Below are 22,808 nucleotides of genomic sequence, written 5' to 3' on the forward strand. Positions count from 1 at the left end.
TTCCCAAACTTTTTATAGTCCCGTACCCCTTCAAACATTCATCCTCCAGCTGTGTACCCCCTCTAGCACCAGGGTCAGCGGACTCTCAAATGTTGCTTTTTGCCATCATTGTAAGTCTGCCACACACACACTATACAATACATTTATTAAACATAAGAATGAGTGTTAGTTTTTGTCACATCCCGGCTCGTGGGAAGTGACAAAGACCTCTTATAGGACCAGGGCACAAATAATAATATAATAATGATCAATAAGTTTGCTCTTTATTTAGCCATCTTACATATAAAACCTTATTTGTTCATGAAATTTGAATACTTCACCACAGGTTAATGAGAAGGGTGTGCTTGAAAGGATGCACATAACTCTGCAATGTTGGGTTGTATTGGAGAGTCTGTCTTATATCATTTTCCACACACAGTCTGTGCCTGTATGTAGTTTTCATGCTAGTGAGGGCCGAGAATCCACTCTCACATAGGTACGTGGTTGTAATGGGCATCAGTGTCTTAACAGCGCGATTTGCCAAGGCAGGATACTCTGAGCGCAGTCCAATCCAGAAATCTGGCAGTGGCTTCTGATTCAATTCAATTTTCACAGAACTGCTTGTTGCAATTTTGATGAGGATCCCTTGTTCAGATATCGGTAAGTGGACTGGAGGCAGGGCATGAAAGGGACAACGAATCCGGTTGTTTGTGTCGTCCGTTTCGGTAAAGTACCTGCGTAATTGCGCACCCAGCTCTCTCAGGTGCTTCACTATATCACATTTGACATTGTCCGTAAGCTTGATCATTTGCACACAAAAAAATCATACAATGATGGAAAGACCTGTGTGTTGTCCTTGTTAATGCAGACAGAGAAGAGCTCCAACTTCTTAATCATAGCCTCAATTTTGTCCTGCACATTGAATATAGTTGCGGAGAGTCTCTGTAATCCTAGATTCAGATCATTCAGGCGAGAAAAAACGTCACCCAGATAGGCCAGTCGTGTGAGAAACTCGTCATCATGCAAGCGGTCAGACAAGTGAAAATTACGGTTAGTAAAGAAAACTTTAAGCTCGTCTCTCAATTAAAAAAATGTCGATACTTTTCCCATTGATAACCAGCGCACTTCTGTATGTTGTAAAAGTGTTACATGGTCGCTGCCCATATCATTGCGTAGTGCAGAAAATACATGAGAGATGTGACACTTGGTATTCGGGCCAAAGAGTTCAATCTTGGTTTCATCATACCAGAGAATCTTGTTTCTCTTGGTCTGAGTCCTTTAAGTGTCTTTTGGCAAACTCCAAGCGGGCTGTCATGTTCCTTTTACTGAGGAGTGGCTTCCGTCTTGCCACTCTACCATAAAAGCCTGATTGGTGGAGTGCTGAATTTGTGAATTTACCACAGGTGGACTCCAATCAAGTTGTAGAAACATCTCAAGGATGATCAATGGAAACAGGATGCACCGGAGTTCAATTTCGAGTCTCATTGCAAAGGGTCTGAATAATTACGTATTGTTTTTACAAATACCTGTTTTCGCTTTGTCATTATGTGGTATTGTGTGTAGACTGATGAGGGAACATTTTAATTTAATGAAGTTTAGAAAAAGGCTGTAATTTATCAATGTGGAAAAAGTGAAGGTGTCTGAATACTTTCCGAATGCACTGCATTTCTCAGATATAGGACGGACACTTCAGAACAAACTTCCTTCAGATGTTTGTATCTGTTGTTCCATGTAGTGAATCTGTTATTCAATGTGTTTGTATGGGCTAATAGCAGTAAGTCCAAAAATATTTTTTCATCCAATCATTGTTTTATATATTTTTTTGATACTTCAAGGGGTCTTAAAATTATAAATCAAATGACTAAATGATCCTTGGTATGACCTTCTTAAAACAATTCCATAGAGCTTCGTAGAATCGCCGCCCCGGGGTTAGACAGGGCTTACATTCTAAAGGGTCTTAATGCGTACCTTTTTATTGTATTATTGTGAGCTAAACATACAAAAACAATATATAACATTTTATTTAAAGTCATATTTTTTCGAAAGTATTAATGTTACTGTCCCCACTACAACAACAAAATACATGTATTTTGTCCTTGAAACATTTAAATTAAATACTGTAGAATTCCATTCATTCCTATGGTGGACTGCTTTTCTGAGGAGTGCCAATATGGCCGAACAGTGGCTTCAAAGCCTCTCATTGGCCAGTACATAGCATCAGCAACCCAGAGTTTATATACATCATTTATCTAAACCCAATTGAACACTTATGGGAGATTCTGGAGCAGCGCCTGAGACAGCATTTTCCACTATCTTCAACAACACCAAATGATGGAATGTCTGGTGGAAGAATGGTGTCGCATCCCTCCAGTAGAGTTCCAGACACTAGTAGAATCTATGCCACGGTGCATTGAAGCTGTTCTGGCTCGTGGTGCCCAACGCCATATTAAGAGACGTTATGTTGGTGTTTGTTTTATTTGGGCAGTTACCTGTACATTTTGGTTTATTTGTAATTCCTTACAACAAGCACCATTTTGTATTATTTTGGTACCAGGTAGTAATGGAATTGTTAGGAGTGTTGAATTATAGTGAAGGAAGTACCGTTGTTGCATCAATGAAGTATCAGGTAAACGAACACTAACTACACCGTTAACTTTAGCTCTCATAGAGTTTTGTTCACACGCAATGGCAACACAGCACACACAAAAAATACACACATTACTGTACACCCGCTAGAGATGTAACAAATGGACAATTTTGCTTAACGTTTAAACAACCATTAAAAAAAAAACAAAAAAAACATTCCGTTAAAATGATAAGAAAGAAATAATCAAATTCCACTCAATTCACCATGTAGAATAATGTATGAAGTTCTATCTGCCGCGACCCTTTACAGACAGAACACAGCTACAGTAACATGTCAATAGTACAGAAGTCCAGAGAGGCCATATGAATAAAACAATTATTCCCTTATGTCGAGATCACAAATGATTTATCTCATGATCACTACATAACAAGAGTTGTTTTGTCGTGATCACAAGATAAACAAAAGTACCACGTATTATCCATTAATTTGTACAGATGCGCGATAACCTCGTCAATGAGCCCTGTGGCTGCGTTGATCAAAATGCTCTCGTGGGCATTTAAGCCTTGAACAGTGCCTGACAGGCAGCCTGTCTCCCAGGCTGAATGCCGCCCCCAAGTCCACAGCCAATGGCATGCAAGGAACAAGGAACTTTTAGCTTTCTAACCTATAAACTGATAAAGAGCTCCAAAACATGAAATGTACCTTCCCTTAGTGTAGCAATCAATAAATACGTATGTGCTGATCCACCGTGGGCTCTGCTGCCTCGGCCATACTGTCAATCTGTCATCAATACGTATGTGCTGATCCACCGTGGGCTCTGCTGCCTCGGCCATACTGTCAATCTGTCATCAATACGTATGTGCTGATCCACCGTGGGCTCTGCTGCCTCGGCCATACTGTCAATCTGTCATCAATACGTATGTGCTGATCCACCGTGGGCTCTGCTGCCTCGGCCATACTGTCAATCTGTCATCAATACGTCCACACTCCTACAAAACAACAACACTCGACAACAACACTTGTCTTGATCTTGATAAATAAGTTGTGATCTCGACAAAATGAAGGATTTATTTTGTTAATATGTCCTTTCTGGACTTCCGAACAATAGCAACAATTGATAACTTTTCAGACAATTAAAAGAGTGTCTGTGAGTGTCAAGAGTCTGTGAGTGTGTTCGGAAATTCAATCTGGAGTGCCAGAGTGTGTTCGGAGTGCGCTCTGGGCGTTCGTAAATTCATAGCATTGTCAGATTGTCCATTTGTAAATTCCGAGTGTTTCGCTCTCGGAGCGTACAGAGCGCACACTGGACGCTCTGGCTGATGAGTGGGGTTGATCAGAGCGTTCTGACCTCACAACGGCAGTCAAGCACCCAAGCTAACTGGCTAACGTTGGCTAGCTTGCTAGCTACTTCCAGACACAAATGAGAGAACACTTCACTCTGACCATTTTACTCCCCCTAGCAGAGCTGGTTAGGCTGTTTTCATGTTATCTAGAGTGTTGTTGACTGTAAATGTGCTGCTGGCAACAATTTAATTACGCTTTTTTGCCAACGTTTACCGACACCGGCCATATTCAACGGGTGTTGAGCATTCGTAAATTCATCAGTTATTCTGCACACTCAGACGAGAGTGCTCTGAAATTGGTGTAGATAACCAGAGTGAATTTACGAATGCACCTTGTATCTTTTCAGACAGTAGAATTCTGCTCCGACTTATAATGTTCTATTGTTTCCCTGACAACAATAAAGGTTGTTGATTGATGTGCTACTGTGTTGTTAATGCTGTTTTTTATGGTAGGATAGCTAGATGTACTTTATTTCCACTAAATGTCTTGCTAAATCACAGTATTTAAAGAACTTTAAAGTACCTTTTTAGGAGAGAGTGGTCTGCGTGCAGGCAGCAGGCTGAGCCGAGCCGCTCAAGATGATTTGATTGACAGTTTTGGTCGCGTAGTGATGGAAATGAGTCCTGCTTCAGAAGCAGCATTACTTTAGACAAGTAAAAAGCCGTAGTGTAGCCTACCCTAACAGACGAGGTGACACATTATTACATCTGAAAAGGGTCATTGATACAGGCTACCGGTAGCCTACTGTAATTTCAGAATATGAGACAAAAACACCCCTACCCACTCAGCAACGAAGACTACCCCGGTCGCAAGACTGGCCCAAAGATACACGACATCAGTTCCATGAATAAACTAGGATATTCTACAGGCAACAGACCGAAGACTGAACACGCGCTCTGACTGAACACACACTGGCATCATTAGCGAGGCAGAGTGAGGGGCAGGCAGAACCGTGCTCATATGTCTTGCTAATCTGCATCTTGCCATGTCTTGTCTTGATGCCTCACAAATTCACCCAAGTAGCCTACGGTTTGCATCTTCCTCTCTGTTTTATTTAAAATACACAACTTTCCCCAGGCCGTTATAGCCTATCGTCTAGTTAGGCTATAACACAGATAACTGTTTTGTGGTAACTGCACTGTGATTTTAATTATGTGGGGATAACATCGTTAGGGAATTTTCCTAACGTTAAGAATCCCAACTTAGTTTTAACGTTTAAACGTTCACACCCCTAACACTCTCACACAGACCGACACACACTCACACAGACCGACACACACTCACACAGACCGACACACACTCACACAGACCGACACACACTCACACAGACCGACACACTCACACAGACCGACACACACTCACACAGACCGACACACACTCACACAGACCGACACACACTCACACAGACCGACACACACTCACACAGACCGACACACACTCACACAGACCGACACACACTCACACAGACCGACACACACTCACACAGACCGACACACACTCACACAGACCGACACACACTCACACAGACCGACACACACTCACACAGACCGACACAAACACAGTGAATATGTTTTGCATAAATCGGTTGCGTATTCCAAGCTGAAGGCTCCTTTTAAACTGAGTAGGGAATAATTATCCCAGTCAGATTCTCATCCCCATACTGTATGCACACACACACACACACACACACTGTATACAAACACACTATATACACACACAGCTTCATCTCCCTGTCATACACGTAGCAAGCATGATCACAGTCTACTGTATAAATGCAGCCTATTTGATGCAGCTCAAATAATTTCTCTCCATGTCTTTCTCTCTCTTGCTCTCTTTCTTTCCTCGCTATCTCTGAATGATGCAGAGCCTGAGAATAAACAGGCAATTTAAGTGCTGGACACCACTGCTCTTACACACACGCCACCACACACACACACACGCCACCACACACACACACGCCACCACACACACACACACGACTCACTCCAGAGGTCCACATATTTAACAATACGCACACCTCACTCACCCCTCCCAAGGCCCACACACACACACACCTCATCAGAGAGACACATAAACGTTCAGAGCGGATATGGTGAGGCAGTAAAGGTTACAGTCTGTATTCTGTTGAAATAAATTCAGTTCCTGAACTTCACTCTGTGGCTTCTACTGCAGCAGCGTGGGTCTGGTGTATTGTGATATTGTACTCCTGCGCCAATAACTAGGGCTGCAAAACACTGCTCTTTAATGCCATAATCAACTATTATGTAGTGTGTGTGTGTGTGTGTGTGTGTGTGTGTGTGTGTGTGTGTGTACTCAGATGGACCATGAAATTCCCCTCACTGTAATGGATCCCTCTAATATCTTTATTTAGAATGTAATCTATGTCATCTCCAGAATGTCTCCTAGAGGTTGGGGCCTTGGTTTTAAATAGACCCCTACACAAAGGTTTCCTTGCTTTTGTTTTCATACATAGTTTATACATCAGCCAACATTGTGTAAAATGATACCAGACCAAGTTAGAAATTCAGAGGTAAAATAATATTGCATGGTGTAACCAGGTTGATATTGTGTATTTTGAATTGTTTGATTTTGACTGAATTCTGTAACTGAATTGAAGTTGAAATCACAGTTCTCTGAAATGACTGGACTGGAACTTGGTTTTATAATTTTCTTTGTTGTATTTTCTGGGCATTCTCTCCTCATCATGTTGCCAATGTGCAGTGTTTCTCTCCATCTCTCTCTCCATCTCTCTGTCTTTAATCTGATGTTCTGTAACATTTAGGCACTGAGAATTTCCTTCTAATCTCAGTATGGCCCTGTTTGCTCTGTAATAATCCTGTGTGTGTGTGTGTGTGTGTGTGTGTGTGTGTGTGTGTGTGTGTGTGTGTGTGTGTGTGTGTGTGTGGTGTGTGTGTGTGTGTGTGTGTGTGCGTAACGCATATTGTTGTTTTTAATTAATGCCCAGTGAAACTGTAAGACAACTGCTCTCTATGCACTCTAAACCCTGTTGTGTTTGTATGCTTAAATTACTTTTGATTATGTCATATTTTCTTTGTTATTGTGCTTGAGATGCTGTGCTGCACAATACGTTGCGTTTGTGTAAACAACTAAGTGTGTGTGTGTGTGTGTTTGTGTAAAAACACACACACAAAAACTTTAAATCCTATGCGACCTGTAGTCCTTTGTGCTTGGCCTGAGTAGTAGACACACACACATCCAGAGTGACACACACATCCAGAGTGACACACACACATCCAGAGTGACACACACACATCCAGAGTGACACACACACATCCAGAGTGACACACACACAGGCTTAATTGTTTATCCAAACAATAGAAACAATATGCACCACACAAATACTAAACGTGTAAGAGTGCCCTTTCTGTCCTATTCCCCCTCTTATAAACCTGTTGTATTCAGATATCATTTATCCTGAAATGAACCATGTAAAATCTCATTTGAAGCTGTTTTTATGTACTTTAGCAGATAGAATGATACTACCTTTTTTTCAGTCCTTTTTTTTATTCTAGTCTTCCTTCGCCGATCTCCGGGCAGGCTTGTCGAGTCGATCGCTTTCTGTCGCTCTCTCTCTCTTCTATGTACAGCGGTTAAAAACTGCCTCCAAAATGCTTAATCGCTGTGGAAACCGCCTTCGCACGGCTGTTACATCTCCATCCCAGTGTGTCTCTCTCTCTCTGTGTGTGTGTGAGGGAAAGAGTCACTAACCTATTAAATAAGCGTTGCGCTCCGTTTCCCTAGCTCCCTGCGTCGCTTTGTTTGAGAGCTCGGTGTCTGTGCCTTCTAATAGAAGTGCACTGTAGCCTATAACTTCACCCTGAACTAATGTTAAAACAGGTGTCACATCTGTTAAAACATTTGCTTTAGTCGTCTATGGTTACGCATTTTAACTAACCTTTCCGTACAGCCTTATGGATCTGTAGGCTATATAATGTCATTGTCTCTTTTTTAATGCTTTTGGTAAAGGGAGCCCAGGTGTTACCAAGAGCCCGTGCTGTGATCCCCGCGCGTGAAGCTGGCGGTCTTCTGTCTGTTCAGCAGGTCCTTATGGTTCAGTCAGACTAGCCGTGAAAACCAGAAAGTATTTCAAGTCCACCATGTGCAACACAACCAACTCTTTTTATATTGTCCTTTTAAATTCAGTTAATCATTCAGTTTGACCCACATCCGTTTGCTGTGTGCACTGGTGGAAAAAGTACTACATTGTCATACTTGAGTAAAAGTAAAGATACCTGAATAGAAAATGACTCAAGTAAAAGTCATCCAGTAAAATCTGCTTGAGTAAAAGTATTTGGTTTTAAATATACTTAAGTGTCAAAAGTATAAATCATTTAAAATTCCTTATATAAAGCAAACCAGAGGGCACAATTGTCTTTTAAAAAATAATTTACAGATAGCCAGGGGCAGACTGCAACACCCAGACAAATGTGTTTAGTGAGTCCACTAGATCAGAGGCAGTAGGGATGACCAGGGTTGTTCTCTTGATAAGTGCTGAATTAGACCATTTTCCTGTCCTGCTTACTTCTGGGTGTCAGGGAAAATGTATGGAGTAAAAAGTACATAATTTACTTTAGGAATGTAGTGATGTAAAAAAATATAAATAGTAAAGTACAGATACCCAAAAAAACGACCTAAGTAGTACTTTAAAGTATTTTTTCTTAAGTACCTTACACCGCTGGCTTTGTGCATAAATTACACTGTGCATGAAATAACTCAAACCCTTTTGTCAGAAAAATATGCTTTAGTATTTCCCTGAAAAGAGAGATAGCCTTGGTTTATTCTACTAGATAAGTGGTTCTTGGGGCTACAACAGGCCTGTATGTGTTCACAGATTCAGAAGGTTGCTATTAGGACACAGTAGAGCCGTCTCTAATTACGATTCTCCTGTTTTTGTCCAAGGAAAGTACAATCAAATGTACAAAATCCAATCAATGAGGGGAAGAAAGAGCGGTTTGGTTGGAGAAAGAGGGGAACAGGAGGTGAAAGGGCAGAGAAAGAACAACACACAAGCATGTTGCTCACGGAATAAAAGAGAGGAGATGGAGAGAGACGAGAGGAGCGGGTGGAGATGAGCTGATGAGCAATATATATTTAGGAAACATTGTACAGATCTGTTGTTTTTATCAGCAGCAACATAAGAATAATCATCCTCAGCATCACTGTTCAGTTATGAAACCAAGACAGGATTCAATCTTACAGTATATTGTGAGCGTCCCTAAATACACCACAACACTACACACACACACACACACACACACACACACACACACACACACACACACACACACGCCCTAACACACTGGCACCTTAATTGGGGAGGAAGGGCTCGTGGTAATGGCTGGAGCGGAATCAGTGGAATGGTATCAAATACATCATGGTTTCCATGTGTTTGATGCCATTCCAAGGCGTCCTCCCCTCAGCAGCCTCCACTGATTCTCACTCACTCTCATTGTCAGTCACAGCAAGATTTTCTTTCCATCTTTTCTTTCAATTTATATATTTTCACCCTTGCTCTGTCCATCTTTTCAGTGCTGAAAGCAAAGTCTGGTACACATCACCTATACCCCTCCATTCCGTGCCCTTTCTCTCTCTCTGTCTGTCTCTGTGTGTTTCTCTGTGTGTGTCTGTCCAGTCATAATTTAAGGACTTCCCTTTCCAGGAGAAGGTAGGCTACGCTCCATCTTTTTAGTTTATGTTCACAGAAATGTAGTGCTGCTCTCTCTCTGTGTCACCTCCCTCTAAAAAAACAGTACTACTTATCAGCAGATACTTTATTTTAATCTGGAATCCTTAATTGAATAATAACAAAGCGGTCACCCCGCCTCTGTTTCGGTGAAAACCTGAGGATGGGCCTGGAGAAATGTAACCACTCTCAATTTCATAGACAGCTATGGATGCAAGGACTGGCCATCCATGATATCACAATCATAGATTAAGTCTATATAGTCAGTCCCAGTCTCTCTCCCTGGGGTAACAGCGGTACACCCCTCTGTCTGTCTCCCCAGTCTCTCTCCCTGGGGTAACAGCGGTACACCCCTCTGTCTGTCTCCCCAGTCTCTCTCCCTGGGGTAACAGCGGTACACCCCTCTGTCTGTCTCCCCAGTCTCACTTTCTTCTCTCTCTCCTCACACGTTCATCCTTTAACTGACAGAAGTGGGAGAGGCACCTCCACAGGCTAAGTACTTATTTTACCTCTTTCTGACACCATCTCTCTCACCCCTCTCTATCGCTCTCCCTCTCGCGCTCTTTCCACCCATCTCTCTCGCTCTTTCCACCCCTCTTTCTCGCTCTTTCCACCTCTCTCTCTCTCTAATTAACTAGGTTTTAGTAACAAACCTTTGGGCTTTGGAGTTTCCATGGTTACACCAACATCCAATCTTGTCGGTCCACGTCTGTGTGTGCCCATGTGTGAGATATGTGTGTGTGTGTGCGTGGTTGTGCATGCACATGGACATGTTTTGGCTGTGCATGCGCTGGGCTCTGTTTTTAATGCTTTTGTCTTCCAGAGGGACAGACAGATGTTGCCATTCTGCTGCCTCCTCTCGCTCCTCTCCTCTCGCTCCTATTTTCTCCTCTCGCTCCTCTCCTCTCGCTCCTCTTTTCTCCTCTCGGCCGCTCCTCTCCTCTTGCTCCTCTCTTCTCTTGAGACCATATGAATAGAGGCTCCTGGATAGGCAGATGCTGTCTGTCCCAAATATCAATGTCTAAAATCTACCTCTCTCCCTCTTCTTCTCTCTCCTCTCCTCTGTATTTCCCTGTCTGAATGGCTAGCTGTCCAGAAGAGTTACACACTAGCTAGTGTGTGTGGTGCTTTGGTATCCTCATATCGACCAGCCTGTCAGGTTAAAAGTTGCTCTGTATTGGATCATGACTCCTGGTGGCAGGGCAGGAACCGAAATAACTGAATTTTATTCCAGCCCGCCTTCAAATCAATTGAGTGATGAAGGCTGATGATGGAGCTTGTGACATCACTGAGGTCAAAGGTCATAAGTCAGATGCAGCGCTGATGACACAATGGACCAATCCCAGAGCTATATATATGGCTCAGCCATACCGCTGTTTATTTCCAGGAAGGTTGGAATAAGACCTTGAAGGGCTATACAATCCTGCCAGCCAGAAGGTATATTTGCATTATAAAGAATGTTTTCTCATGATGTTTCTCTTCTCTGTTTTATCTTTCAGCCAACAAGACCCTGTTGGGGGGAGGAGGAGGTGAGTCCTTCTGTCACTCTTTACTCTTTTATTTCTGTTCCCTTGTTCCAGGAGAGAAAGAATACAGACCGCTGTGTGTGTGTGTGTGTGTGTGTGTGTGTGTGTGTGTGTGTGTGTGTGTGTGTGTGTGTGTGTGTGTGTGTGTGTGTGTGTGTGTGTGTGTGTGTGTGTGTGTGTGTGTGTGTGTGTGTGTGTGTGTGTGTGTTAGACCTGGGATAACTATAGTTTTAACTATGCTACATCGAAAGTAAAATAAAAATTGGGGTTTACTTACTTTGGAGGTGACTAAAACTATTTGTAGTCAAATCCCCAAAACAGATACCAAAAAATGGCAACTTTTTAAAACGATTTGAATACAGATCTGAGAAAGCAACTACTTTCCAAAAATATTTCAATACAGATCTCAGGAAGTGACTACTTTTCAGAAACAATTGGATTGGCTGCCTTCAACTAATGGCAGGGCTGTATCTGGAACTGCATGTTGATGATAACAATAGAATGAATAGAGCACAAACAATCTTCTATACTATTCCAGTCTATCTGACAGTCATATTTGATCTACACAATACATTTCTATCTGAACATTCTGTAAATATCCATTCTGAATGTCCATTGCCCCAGGTGTACATAATCAAACCAATTAACCAATAATATGTTGTACAGATAAGTATAAATACGTTTTGAGAGGGCTGAGAACGCACCCTTGTGGGGCCCCAGTGTTGAGGATTAGCGGGGTGGAGATGTTGTTGCCTACCCTCACCACCTGGGGGTGGCCCGTCAGGAAGTCCAGGACCCAGTTGCACAGGGCGGGGTCGAGACCCAGGATCTCGAGCTTGATGACGAGTTTGGAGGGTACTATGTTGTTAAATGCTGAACTGTAGTCGATGAACAGCATTCTCACATAGGTATTCCTCTTGTCCAGATGGGTTAGGGCAGTGTGATTGCGTCGTCTGTGGAACTATTGGGGCGGTAAGCAAATTGGAGTGGGTCTAGGGTGTCAGGTAGGGTGGAGGTGATATGGTCCTTGACTAGTCTCTCAAAGCACTTCATGATGACGGAAGTGAGTGCTACGGGGCGGTAGTCATTTAGTTCAGTTACCTTAGCTTTCTTGGGAACAGGGACAAGGGTGGCCCTCTTGAAGCATGTGGGGACAGCAGACGGATAAGGATTGATTGAATATGTCCGTAAACACACCACCCAGCTGGTCTGCGCATGCTCTGAGGACGCGGCTGGGGATGCCGTCTGGGCCTGCAGCCTTGCGAGGGTTGACACGTTTAAATGTTTTACTCACGTTGGCTGCAGTGAAGGAGAGCCCACAGGTTTTGGTAGCGGGCCGTGTCAGTGGCACTGTATTGTCCTCAAAGCGAGCAAAGAAGTTGTTTAGTCTGTCTGGGAGCAAGACATCCTGGTCCGCGACGGGCTGGTTTTCCTTTTATAGTCCGTGATTGACTGTAGACCCTGCCACATACCTCTCGTGTCTGTGCCGTTGAATTGCGACTCTACTTTGTCTCTGTACTGACGCTTAGCTTGTTTGATTGCCTTGCGGAGGGAATAGCTACACTGTTTGTAATCAGTCATGTTTCCGGTCACCTTGCCCTGATTAAAAGCATTGGTTCACGCTTTCAGTTTTGCGCGAATGCTGCCATCAATCCACGGTTTCTGGTTTGGGAATGTTTTAATAGACGCTGTGGGTACGACATCGCCGATGCACTTGCTAATTAACCCGCTCACCGAATCAGCGTTGTTGTTCGCCGCAATGCGGAACATATCCCAGTCCATGTGATCGAAGCAATCTTGAAGCGTGGAATCCGATTGGTCGGACCAGCGTTGAACAGACCTGAGCGCGGGAGCTTCCTGTTTTAGTTTCTGTCTATAGGCTGGAAGCAACAAAATGGACTCGTGGTCATCTTTTCCGAAAGGAGGGCGGGGGAGGGCCTTATATGCGTTGCGGAAGTTAGAATAACAATGATCTAGGGTTTTGCCAGCCCTGGTTGCGCAATCGATATGCTGATAGAATTTAGGGAGCCTTGTTTTCAGATTAGCCTTGCTAAAATCCCCAGCTACAATAAATGCAGCCTCAGGATATGTGGTTTACATAGAGTCAAATGAAGTTTGTTCAGTGCCATTGATGTGTCTGCTTGGGGGGGATTGTGAGGAATTCTAAGTCAGGTGAACAGAAGGACTTGAGTTCCTGTATGTTGTTATGATTAACGAGACGTGGTGTGATCATAAGGCATACACCCCCGCCCTTCTTCTTACCAGAAAGATGCTTGTTTCTGTCGATGCGATGCGTGATGAAACCAGCTGGCTGTACCGACTCCGATAGCGTGTCTTGAGTGAGCCAGGTTTCCGTGAAACAAAGAACGTTACAGTCTCTGATGTCTCTCTGGAAGGCAACCCTTGCACGGATTTCGTCTACCTTGTTGTCAAGAGATTGGACATTGGCGAGTAGTATCCGCGGGAGCGGTGCGCGATGTGCCCGTCTACGGAGCCTGACCAGAAGACCGCTCCGTCTGCCCCTTCTACTGCGTCGTTGTTTTGGGTCGCCTGCTGGGATCCAATCCATTGTCCTGGGTGGTGGGCAAAACAGAGGATCCGCTTCGGGAAAGTCGTATTCCTGGTCGTAATGTTGGTGAGTTGACGTTGCTCTTATATCCAATAGTTCCTCCCGACTGTATGTAATAAAACCTAAGATTACCTGGGGTACCAATGTAAGAAATAACACATAAAAAAAAATACTGCATAGTTTCCTAGGAACGCGAAGCGAGGCGGCCATCTCTGTCGGCGCCGGAAGTTAAGTCCCTCATGTAATTAATTCTATCTATAGGCTATATTAAGATTCATGTCTGAGAGCCCTCCAAACTATGTGCTAATGATCATATATTTAGACTAATTCAACTAACTGTTGTAGTTTTTGGTTCATCAAATATTTGGCAGCCATATACAGTTGAAGTCGGAAGTTTACATACACCTTAGCCAAATACATTTAAACTCAGTTTTTCACAATTCCTGACATTTAATCCTAGTAAAAAAAATCCCCTGTCTTAGGTCAGTTAGGATCACCACTTTATTTTAAGAATGTGAAATGTCAGAATTATAGTAGAGAGAATGATTTACGTCAGCTTTTATTTCTTTCATCACATTCCCAGTGGGTCAGAAGTTGACATACACTCAATTAGTATTCGGTAGCATTGCCTTTTAAATTGTTTAACTTTTGTCAAACGTTTCAGGTAGCCTTCCACAAGCTTGCCACAATAAGTTGGGTGAATTTTGGCCCATTCCTCCTGACAGAGCTGGTGTAACTGAGTCAGGTTTGTAGGCCTCCTTGCTCGCACATGCTTTTTCAGTTCTGCCCACAAATTTTCTATAGGATTGAGGTCAGGGCTTTGTGATGGCCACTCCAATACCTTGACTTTGTTGTCCTTAAGCCATTTTGATACAACTTTGGAAGTATGCTTGGGGTCATTGTCCATTTGGAAGATCCATTTGCGACCAAGCTTTAACTTCCTGACTGATGTCTTGAGATGTTGCTTCAATATATCCACGTCATTTTACATCCTCATGATGCCATATATTTTGTGAAGTGCACCAGTCCCTCCTGCAGAAAAGCACCCCCACAGCATGATGCTGCCACCCCTGTGCTTCACGGTTGGGATGGTGTTCTTCGGCTTGCAAGCATCTCCCTTTTTCCTCCAAACATAACGAGGGTCATTATGGCGAAACAGTTCTATTTTTGTTTCATCAGACCAGAGGACATTTCTCCAAAAAGTATGATCTTTGTCCCCATGTGCAGTTGCAAACTGTAGTCTGGCTTTTTTATGGCGGTTTTAGAGCAGTGGCTTCTTCTTTGCTGAGTGGCCTTTCAGGTTATGTCGATATAAGACTCGTTTTACTGTGTATATAGATACTTTTGTACCTGTTTCCTCCAGCATCATCACAAGGTTCTTTGCTGTTGTTCTGGGATTGATTTGCACTTTTCGCACCAAAGTACGTTCATCTCCAGGAGACAGAACGCATCTCCTTCCTGAGCGGTATGATGGCTGCGGGGTCCCATGGTGTTTATACTTGTTTGTACAGATGAACTTGGTACCTTCAGGCGTTTGGAAATTGCTCCCAAGGATAAACCAGACTTGTGGAGGTGTACAATTATTTTTCTGGGGTCTTGGCTTATTTATTTTTATTTTCCCATGATGTCAAGCAAAGAGGCACTGAGTTTGAAGGTAGGCCTTGAAATACATCCACAGGTACACCTCCAATTGACTCAAATGATGTCAATTAATCTATCAGAAGCTTCTAAAGCCATGACATAATTTTCTGGATTTTTCTGGAATTTGAACTTATCAAACCAAAGGACAGATTTCCACTGGTCTAACGTTCATTGCTCGTGTTTCTTGGCACAAGCAAATCTCTTCTTATTGGTGACTTAGTAGTGATTTATTTACAGCAATTGGACCATGAAGGCCTGATTCACACAATCTCCTCTGAACAGTTGATGTTGAGATGTGTCCATTACTTGGAACAGTTCTCTGACTTCATGAGTGTGAGAGAGAGGAAATGTTTTTGCAAGTATGTGTGGTGTGTGTTTGCATCCAGCGTCCTAGTTAGTATATTATGTGAGACTGCTGGTGAGAAGTCATTAGTACAGTGCATTCGAAAGTATTCAGACCCCTACATTTTGTTACGTTACAGCCTTATTCTAAAATTGATTAAATCGTTTTTCCCCTTCACCAATCTACACACAATACCCCATAACGATGAAGCAAAAACAGTTACTTAAGTAGTCAGACCCTTTACTCAGTACTTTGTTAAAGCACTTTGGCAGCGATTACAGCATTGAGTCATCTTGGGTATGACGCTGCAAGCTTGGCACCCAGTATTTGGGGGGTTTCTAACGTTCTTCTTTACAGACCCTCACAAGCTCTGTCTGGTTGGATGGGGAGCGTCGCTGCAGAGCTATTTTCAGGTCTCTCCAGAGATGTTCGATCAGGTTCAAGTCCGGGCTCTGGCTGGGTCACTCAAGGACATTCAGAGACTTGTCCCGAAGCCACTCCTGTGTTGTCTTGGCTGTGCGCTTAGGGTCATTGTCCTGTTGGAAGGTGAACCTTCTCCCCAGTCTGAGGTCCTGAGCGCTCTGGAGCAGGTTTTCATCAAGGATCTCTCTGTACTTTGCTCCATTCATCTTTCCCTCGATCCTGACTAGTCTCCCAATCCCTGCCACTGAAAAATATCCCCACAGCATGATGCTGCCACCACCATGCTTCACAGTAGGAATGGTGACAGATTTCCTCTAGATGTGATGCTTGGCATTCAGGCCAAAGAGTTCAATCTTGGTTTCATCAGAACAGAGAATCCTGTTTCTCATGGTCTGAGAATCCTTTAGGTGCCTTTTGGCAAACTCCAAGCGGGCTGTCATGTGCCTTTTTAGTGAGGAGTGGCTTCCATCTGGCCACTTTACCATAAAGGCCTGATTTGGTGGAGTGCTGCAGAGATGGTGTCCCATCTTCACAGAGGAACTCTGGAGCTCTGTCAGAGTGACCATCGGGTTCTTGGTCCCCTCCCTGACCAAGGCCCTTCTCCCCTGATTGCTCAGTTTGGCGGGCAGCCAGCTCTAGGAAGAGTCTTGGTGGTTCCAAACTTCTTCCATTTAAGAATGATGGAGGCCACTGTGTTCTTGGGGACCTTCAATGCTGCATAAATGTTTTGGTACCTTTCCCCAGATCTGTGCCTCGACACAATCCTGTCTCTGAGCTCTACGGACAATTCTTTGACCTCATGGCTTGGTTTCTGCTCTGACTGTCAACTGTGTGACCTTATATAGACAGGTGTGTGCCTTTCCAAATCATGTCCAATCAATTGAATTTACCACAGGTGGACTCCAATCAAGTTGTAGAAACATCTCAAGGATGATATTTGGAAACGGATGCACCTGAGCTCAATTTCGAGTCTGATAGCAAAGGGTCTGAATTCTTAAGTAGTTAATTTTTTTAAAAATATTTCTGTTATTTATACATTTGCAAACATTAAAGAAAACACGTTTTGCTTTGTCATTGTAAGGTATTGTGTGTAGATTGAGGAACAGTTGTTGTTGAATCCATTTTAAATTAAGGCTGTAACGTAACAAAATGTGTTAAAAGGCAAGCGTCCTGAATCCTTTCTGAATGCACTGTATATCATGTATTACTATGGGGTGCTGTGTATATAAACAGTCATTTCTCAGTCTGTTGTTAATTCAGTGCTTTGCGGCGTGTGTGTGGTGTTGAGAGACTGTGGAGGTAATCGATACCAGTGATAAATCTGTACTACTAGTGGCCAGTCACTCAGTCCCCCCCCCCAGCTGAGGGTGTGACCATGTGAGTGCGACCGTGTGTGTGAGTGCGTGCCAAAGTGTGTTTGTGTGTGTGTTATTCACCTAGAAGGCCTAGCTGTGTTTGGTCTATCCCAGGCAGTCTCTTCCTGTCGCTGCGTCTCCATGGCAGTGTCTCAGGTTGCTACGCAGGGCACTACTTCCTGCCTGTTTGGAGGGAAATAGTAGTGGTGGACCACAAATGGGAATGAGCTATATTTAGCTACTGTAACTTATTTTGTGCAATACTTAGAGTATGTTATGCATGGTCCCTGGCTGCTGAATAAATAAATAAATGAAGATGTCATATTCAGAAGCAAAGCCAAGATCTATGTAGAACTGACAATCTCTAAGGAGGATTCTACCACCAGATATACTACATGGTAGATATACTAAAAGTATGTGGACACCCCTTCAGATTCTGCTATTTCAGCCACACCGGTTGCTGACATACTAACTAGACTGGGCACGCGCGTGCGTCCGCGCTTGTTGATTTTGTCCAGACACGATCAGGACACGCAGGTTGAAATATCAAAACTGACCCTGAACCAACTACATTCATTTGGGGACAGGTCGAAACACATGAAACAATTATGGCCATTTTAGCTAGCTAGCTTGCTGTTGCTAGCTAATTTGTCCTGGGATATAAACATTGGGTTGTTATTTTACCTGAAATGTACAAGGTCCTTTGTTTTTTTTATCTTTGTAGAATTTTGACCAATTTTGAGTCACACAAAATTGTGTGTTCTCAACTCCGACAATTAATCCACAGATAAAATAAGGAAACCTAGTTAGTTTCTAGTAATCTCTCCTCGTTCAGTCTTTTTCTTCTGTGGATTTTACACGGCGCTCGGCAACCAACTTTAAGATGCATTAGTGCACCAGTCTCCAGCATCTTCACAAGGTCCTTTGCTGTTGTTCTGGGATTGATTTGCACTTTTCGCACCAAAGTACGTTCATCTCTAGGAGTCGGAACGCGTCTCCTTCCTGAGTGGTATGATGGCTGCGTGGTCCCATGGTGTTCATACTTGCGTACTATTGTTTGTACCTTCAAACTATTGTTTGTACCTTTGTATCTTATTGTTTGTACCTTCAGGCATTTGGAAATTGCTCCCAAGGATAAACCAGACTTGTAGAGGTCTACAATTGTTTTTCTGGGGTCTTGGCTGATTATTTTAGATTTTCCCATGGTGTCAAGCAAAGAGGCACTGGGTTTGAAGGTAGGCCTTGAAATACATCCACAGGTACACCTCCAATTGACTCAAATGATGTCAATTAGCCTATCAGAAGCTTCTAAAGCCATGACATCATTTTCTGGAATTTTCCAAGCTGTTTAAAGGCACAGTCAATTTAAATTTCTGACCCACTGGAATTGTGTTACAGTGAATTATAAGTGAAATAATCTGTCTGTAAACAATTGTTGGAAAAATTACTTGTCATGCACAAAGTAGATGTCCTAACCGACTTGCCAAAACTATAGTTTGTTAACAAGAAATTTGTGAAGTGGTTGGAACTTTTTTTAATGACTCCAACCTAAGTGTAGGTAAACTTCTGACTTCAACTGTACCTACTGTTTGTTTATGTATTTCTGTGATTATTTAGTTAGTTAGTAAATAAATAATTAAGCCAATTTGTATATCGCTGATTCATGATTTATGCTCGGGTTCGTGCAGATATCCAAGGGTTTGAGACGTTCAGTAATGAGAACTGATGAGGTAATGATAATACATTAATAAGACTATTACCGATGCGATATGAAAACATTTTCCCATGGTGCCCCGACTTCCAAGTTAATTACAGTTTACATGATTAGTTTAATCATGTAATAATAATTACACATAGAGAATTGATTTGATAAAATAACCGTCTAAACATTTAATGATTGTCCAGACACGACAGCCATGCATTCTCCATAGACAAACACTGGCAGTAGAATGGCCTGTACTGAAGAGCTCAGTGACTTTCAACGTGGTACCATCATAGAATGTCACCTTTCCAACAAGTCAGTTCGCCACATTTCTGGCCTGCTAGAGCAGCCCCTGTCAACTGTAAGTGCTGTTATTGTGAAGTGAAAACGTCTAGGAGCATCAACGGCTCAGCCACAAAAGCTTACAGAACGGGATCCCACTGTGCTGAAGTGAGTAAAAATCGTCTGTCCTCAGTTGCAACACTCGCTGTCGAGTTTCAAACTGCATGTGGAAGGCCCTTTCCTGTTTCAGCATGACAATGCCCTGGTGCACAACGCGAGGTCCATACAGAAATGCTTTGTCAAAATCGGTGTGGAAGAACTTGACTGGCTTACACAGAGCCCTGACCTCAACCCCATTGAACACCTTTGGGATGAATTGGAATGCGAGCCAGGCCTAATCACCCAACATCAGCGCCCGACCTTTCTAGTGCTCTTGTGTCTGAATGGAAGAATGTCCCCACAGCAATGTTCCAACATCTAGTGGAAAGCCTTCCCAGAAGAGTGGAGGCTGTTATAGCAGCTAAGTGAGGACCAACTCTATATTAATAAACATGATTTTGGAATTAGACACCATGTAGTGTATCTGGTTCCTCTCCTCTCACCTTGTATCAACTCTAGATATCTGGTTCCATACACTCTCCTCTCACCTTGTATCAACTCTAGATATCTGGTTCCATACGCTCTCCTCTCACCTTGTATCAACTCTAGATATCTGGTTCCATACGCTCTCCTCTCACCTTGTATCAACTCTAGATATCTGGTTCCATACGCTCTCCTCTCACCGTTTATCAACTCTAGATATCTGGTTCCATACGCTCTCCTCTCACCGTTTATCAACTCTAGATATCTGGTTCCATACGCTCTCCTCTCACCGTTTATCAACTCTAGATATCTGGTTCCATACGCTCTCCTCTCACCTTGTTTCAACTCTAGATATCTGGTTCAATACGCTCTCCTCTCACCTTGTATCAACTCTAGATATCTGGTTCAATACGCTCTCCTCTCACCTTGTTTCAACTCTAGATATCTGGTTCCATACGCTCTCCTCTCACCGTTTATCAACTCTAGATATCTGGTTCCATACGCTCTCCTCTCACCTTGTTTCAACTCTAGATATCTGGTTCAATACGCTCTCCTCTCACCTTGTATCAACTCTAGATATCTGGTTCAATACGCTCTCCTCTCACCTTGTATCAACTCTAGATATCTGGTTCCATACGCTCTCCTCTCACCTTGTATCAACTCTAGATATCTGGTTCCATACGCTCTCCTCTCACCTTGTATCAACTCGAGATATCTGGTTCCATACGCTCTCCTCTCACCTTGTTTCAACTCTAGATATCTGGTTCCATACGCTCTCCTCTCACCGTTTATCAACTCTAGATATCTGGTTCAATACGCTCTCCTCTCACCTTGTTTCAACTCTAGATATCTGGTTCCATACGCTCTTCTCTCACCTTGTTTCAACTCTAGATATCTGGTTCCATACGCTCTCCTCTCACCTTGTATCAACTCTAGATATCTGGTTCCATACGCTCTCCTCTCACCTTGTATCAACTCTAGATATCTGGTTCCATACGCTCTCCTCTCACCGTTTATCAACTCTAGATATCTGGTTCCATACGCTCTCCTCTCACCGTTTATCAACTCTAGATCAACAGTGGATATGCTTTCTCTCCCATCTTCTCTATCACTGGCAATCTCACTTTCTCTCTCTCTCTTTTTCTTCTGTCTCCCCTCGTTCCTCCTTCCCTCTCTCTCCCCCCTCTCTCTCCTCTGTTCTTTATGGCAGAGTAGAGGTAGATGCTAATTAGGCAGGTACAGACTGGTCAGACCTTTAAAGAGAGGGGGAGACAGAGATAAACAAGGGGAAACGTTTGAAAGACAGTGAGGGAGGGACATAAAGGCAGTGAGCAGGAGCTCAGTGGGTGATGAAGTTGATAGATTTGGATTTGAAGAGAGCAGGGAAACGCTTTGTCCTGCATACATCACATTGACAATAGGCCAGTGTGTTTCAACTGTTCAACTGTGTGTCTCACAGTGTGGCTAACAGGAGGCAGGCAGGCAGAGTGGGTAGCAGAGATGAGATGTACTGTGATGCGTGTGTGCTCTGTGGGCTGCTGGTGAACAGAATAGAATAAGCTCCATGTCAAAACACCTACACATACATAATAATGCAGCCGTCACTTAGAGTCAATTCACAGATCTGCTAAAGTCTCTTAAGAAAACAAGATCTGTTAAAAACAAGTGTTGTTCTTGTCAATGCCAGTCAGTACTCTATATACCAGTGGTCACCAACCGGTCCATATCCAAGGCATTCCTAGTCGATCATCAAACATTTCTGTAAAAAACCCAACGATAAAGCCTTCCTATTCTTTTAATTTATTCGTGCTGTTGGTGCCCTTGATCCAGCAGCCATAGCACCAGGAAGGCAGTGTGCCCATTTTGAACCATTTCATGTGTCTGAAGGTAGAACTCTGCCTACCCGGCAGGCCTAGACACTAAATCAAGAGTGCCTATCGCTGGCCAATCAGATAGCTCAGATCACTGTGTCTGCACAGTTTCCACGAGCCATAGACTGTAAAAAGAAACCTTGAACGCACAGCAAAGTTGATACTGTGAGATTTCAAAAAGTTTAAAACCATCACGACAGAGACTGTCAACAAATACAGCAAAGAGCTGCTGTTTTTATGACTGACTTCATGTTTCAGTTGTTATTCAGCACTGTCAACACTTTAAGCCATGACATGTGCGTTCTCCCTACTTCCACCCACGCTACAACCAGCACTGCAGCCGAATTGAAGGAGTACAGCAAAGTGTTCCGATAAGCTAGCGTTGGTATTATTAGCGGCTTGTGTCTTTTTTAATATCATGGAATATTCCACTTCCTCTGGTCATAGGAGTATTAATTGGTACTATATGAAACAGATATAATGCAGTGCGACTTGACTTTTGCCATCAGCTGGAAGCCTGTGTCCCCTTTTCTCAGCCGAGCGAGGGAGAGAGGAGGGGCGCTGCTCCGGGTTAGGGGAGGGTTCGGCCGGCCGGGATTTCCTTGTCCCATCGCGCTCTAGCGAACTCCTTGTGGTGGGCCGGGCGCCTGCAAGTTGACTCCGGTCACCAGCTGGACGGTGTTTCCTCCGACACATTGGTGTGTCTGGCTTCTGGGTTAAACGAGCAGTGTTTCAAGAAGCAGTACAGCTTGGCAGGGTGGTGTTTCGGAGGACGCATGGCTCTCGACCTTCGCCTTTCCCGAGTCGGTCGGGGAGTTGCAGCGATGGGACAAGACTGATACCAATTGGATATCACGAAAAAGGGGTAAAAGTACAACAAACAAAAAGATATATGTCAAA

At 43.4% G+C, this 22,808-nt stretch overlaps 1 protein-coding gene across 1 annotated transcript in view; it reads left to right on the forward strand.

Moving 5' to 3' along the window:
- Nucleotides 1-22,808, forward strand: part of macrod1 (mono-ADP ribosylhydrolase 1) — a 93,250-nt gene that overhangs the window by 44,834 nt on the left and 25,608 nt on the right. Inside the window, exon 4 of the mRNA XM_038993563.1 lies at nucleotides 11,114-11,143. Coding sequence (XP_038849491.1) covers nucleotides 11,114-11,143 — 30 coding nt within the window. The remainder of the gene's footprint in view (nucleotides 1-11,113; nucleotides 11,144-22,808) is intronic.

The sequence above is a fragment of the Salvelinus namaycush genome, chromosome 5, assembly GCF_016432855.1.
Source record: "Salvelinus namaycush isolate Seneca chromosome 5, SaNama_1.0, whole genome shotgun sequence".
Lineage (NCBI taxonomy): Eukaryota > Metazoa > Chordata > Actinopteri > Salmoniformes > Salmonidae > Salvelinus > Salvelinus namaycush.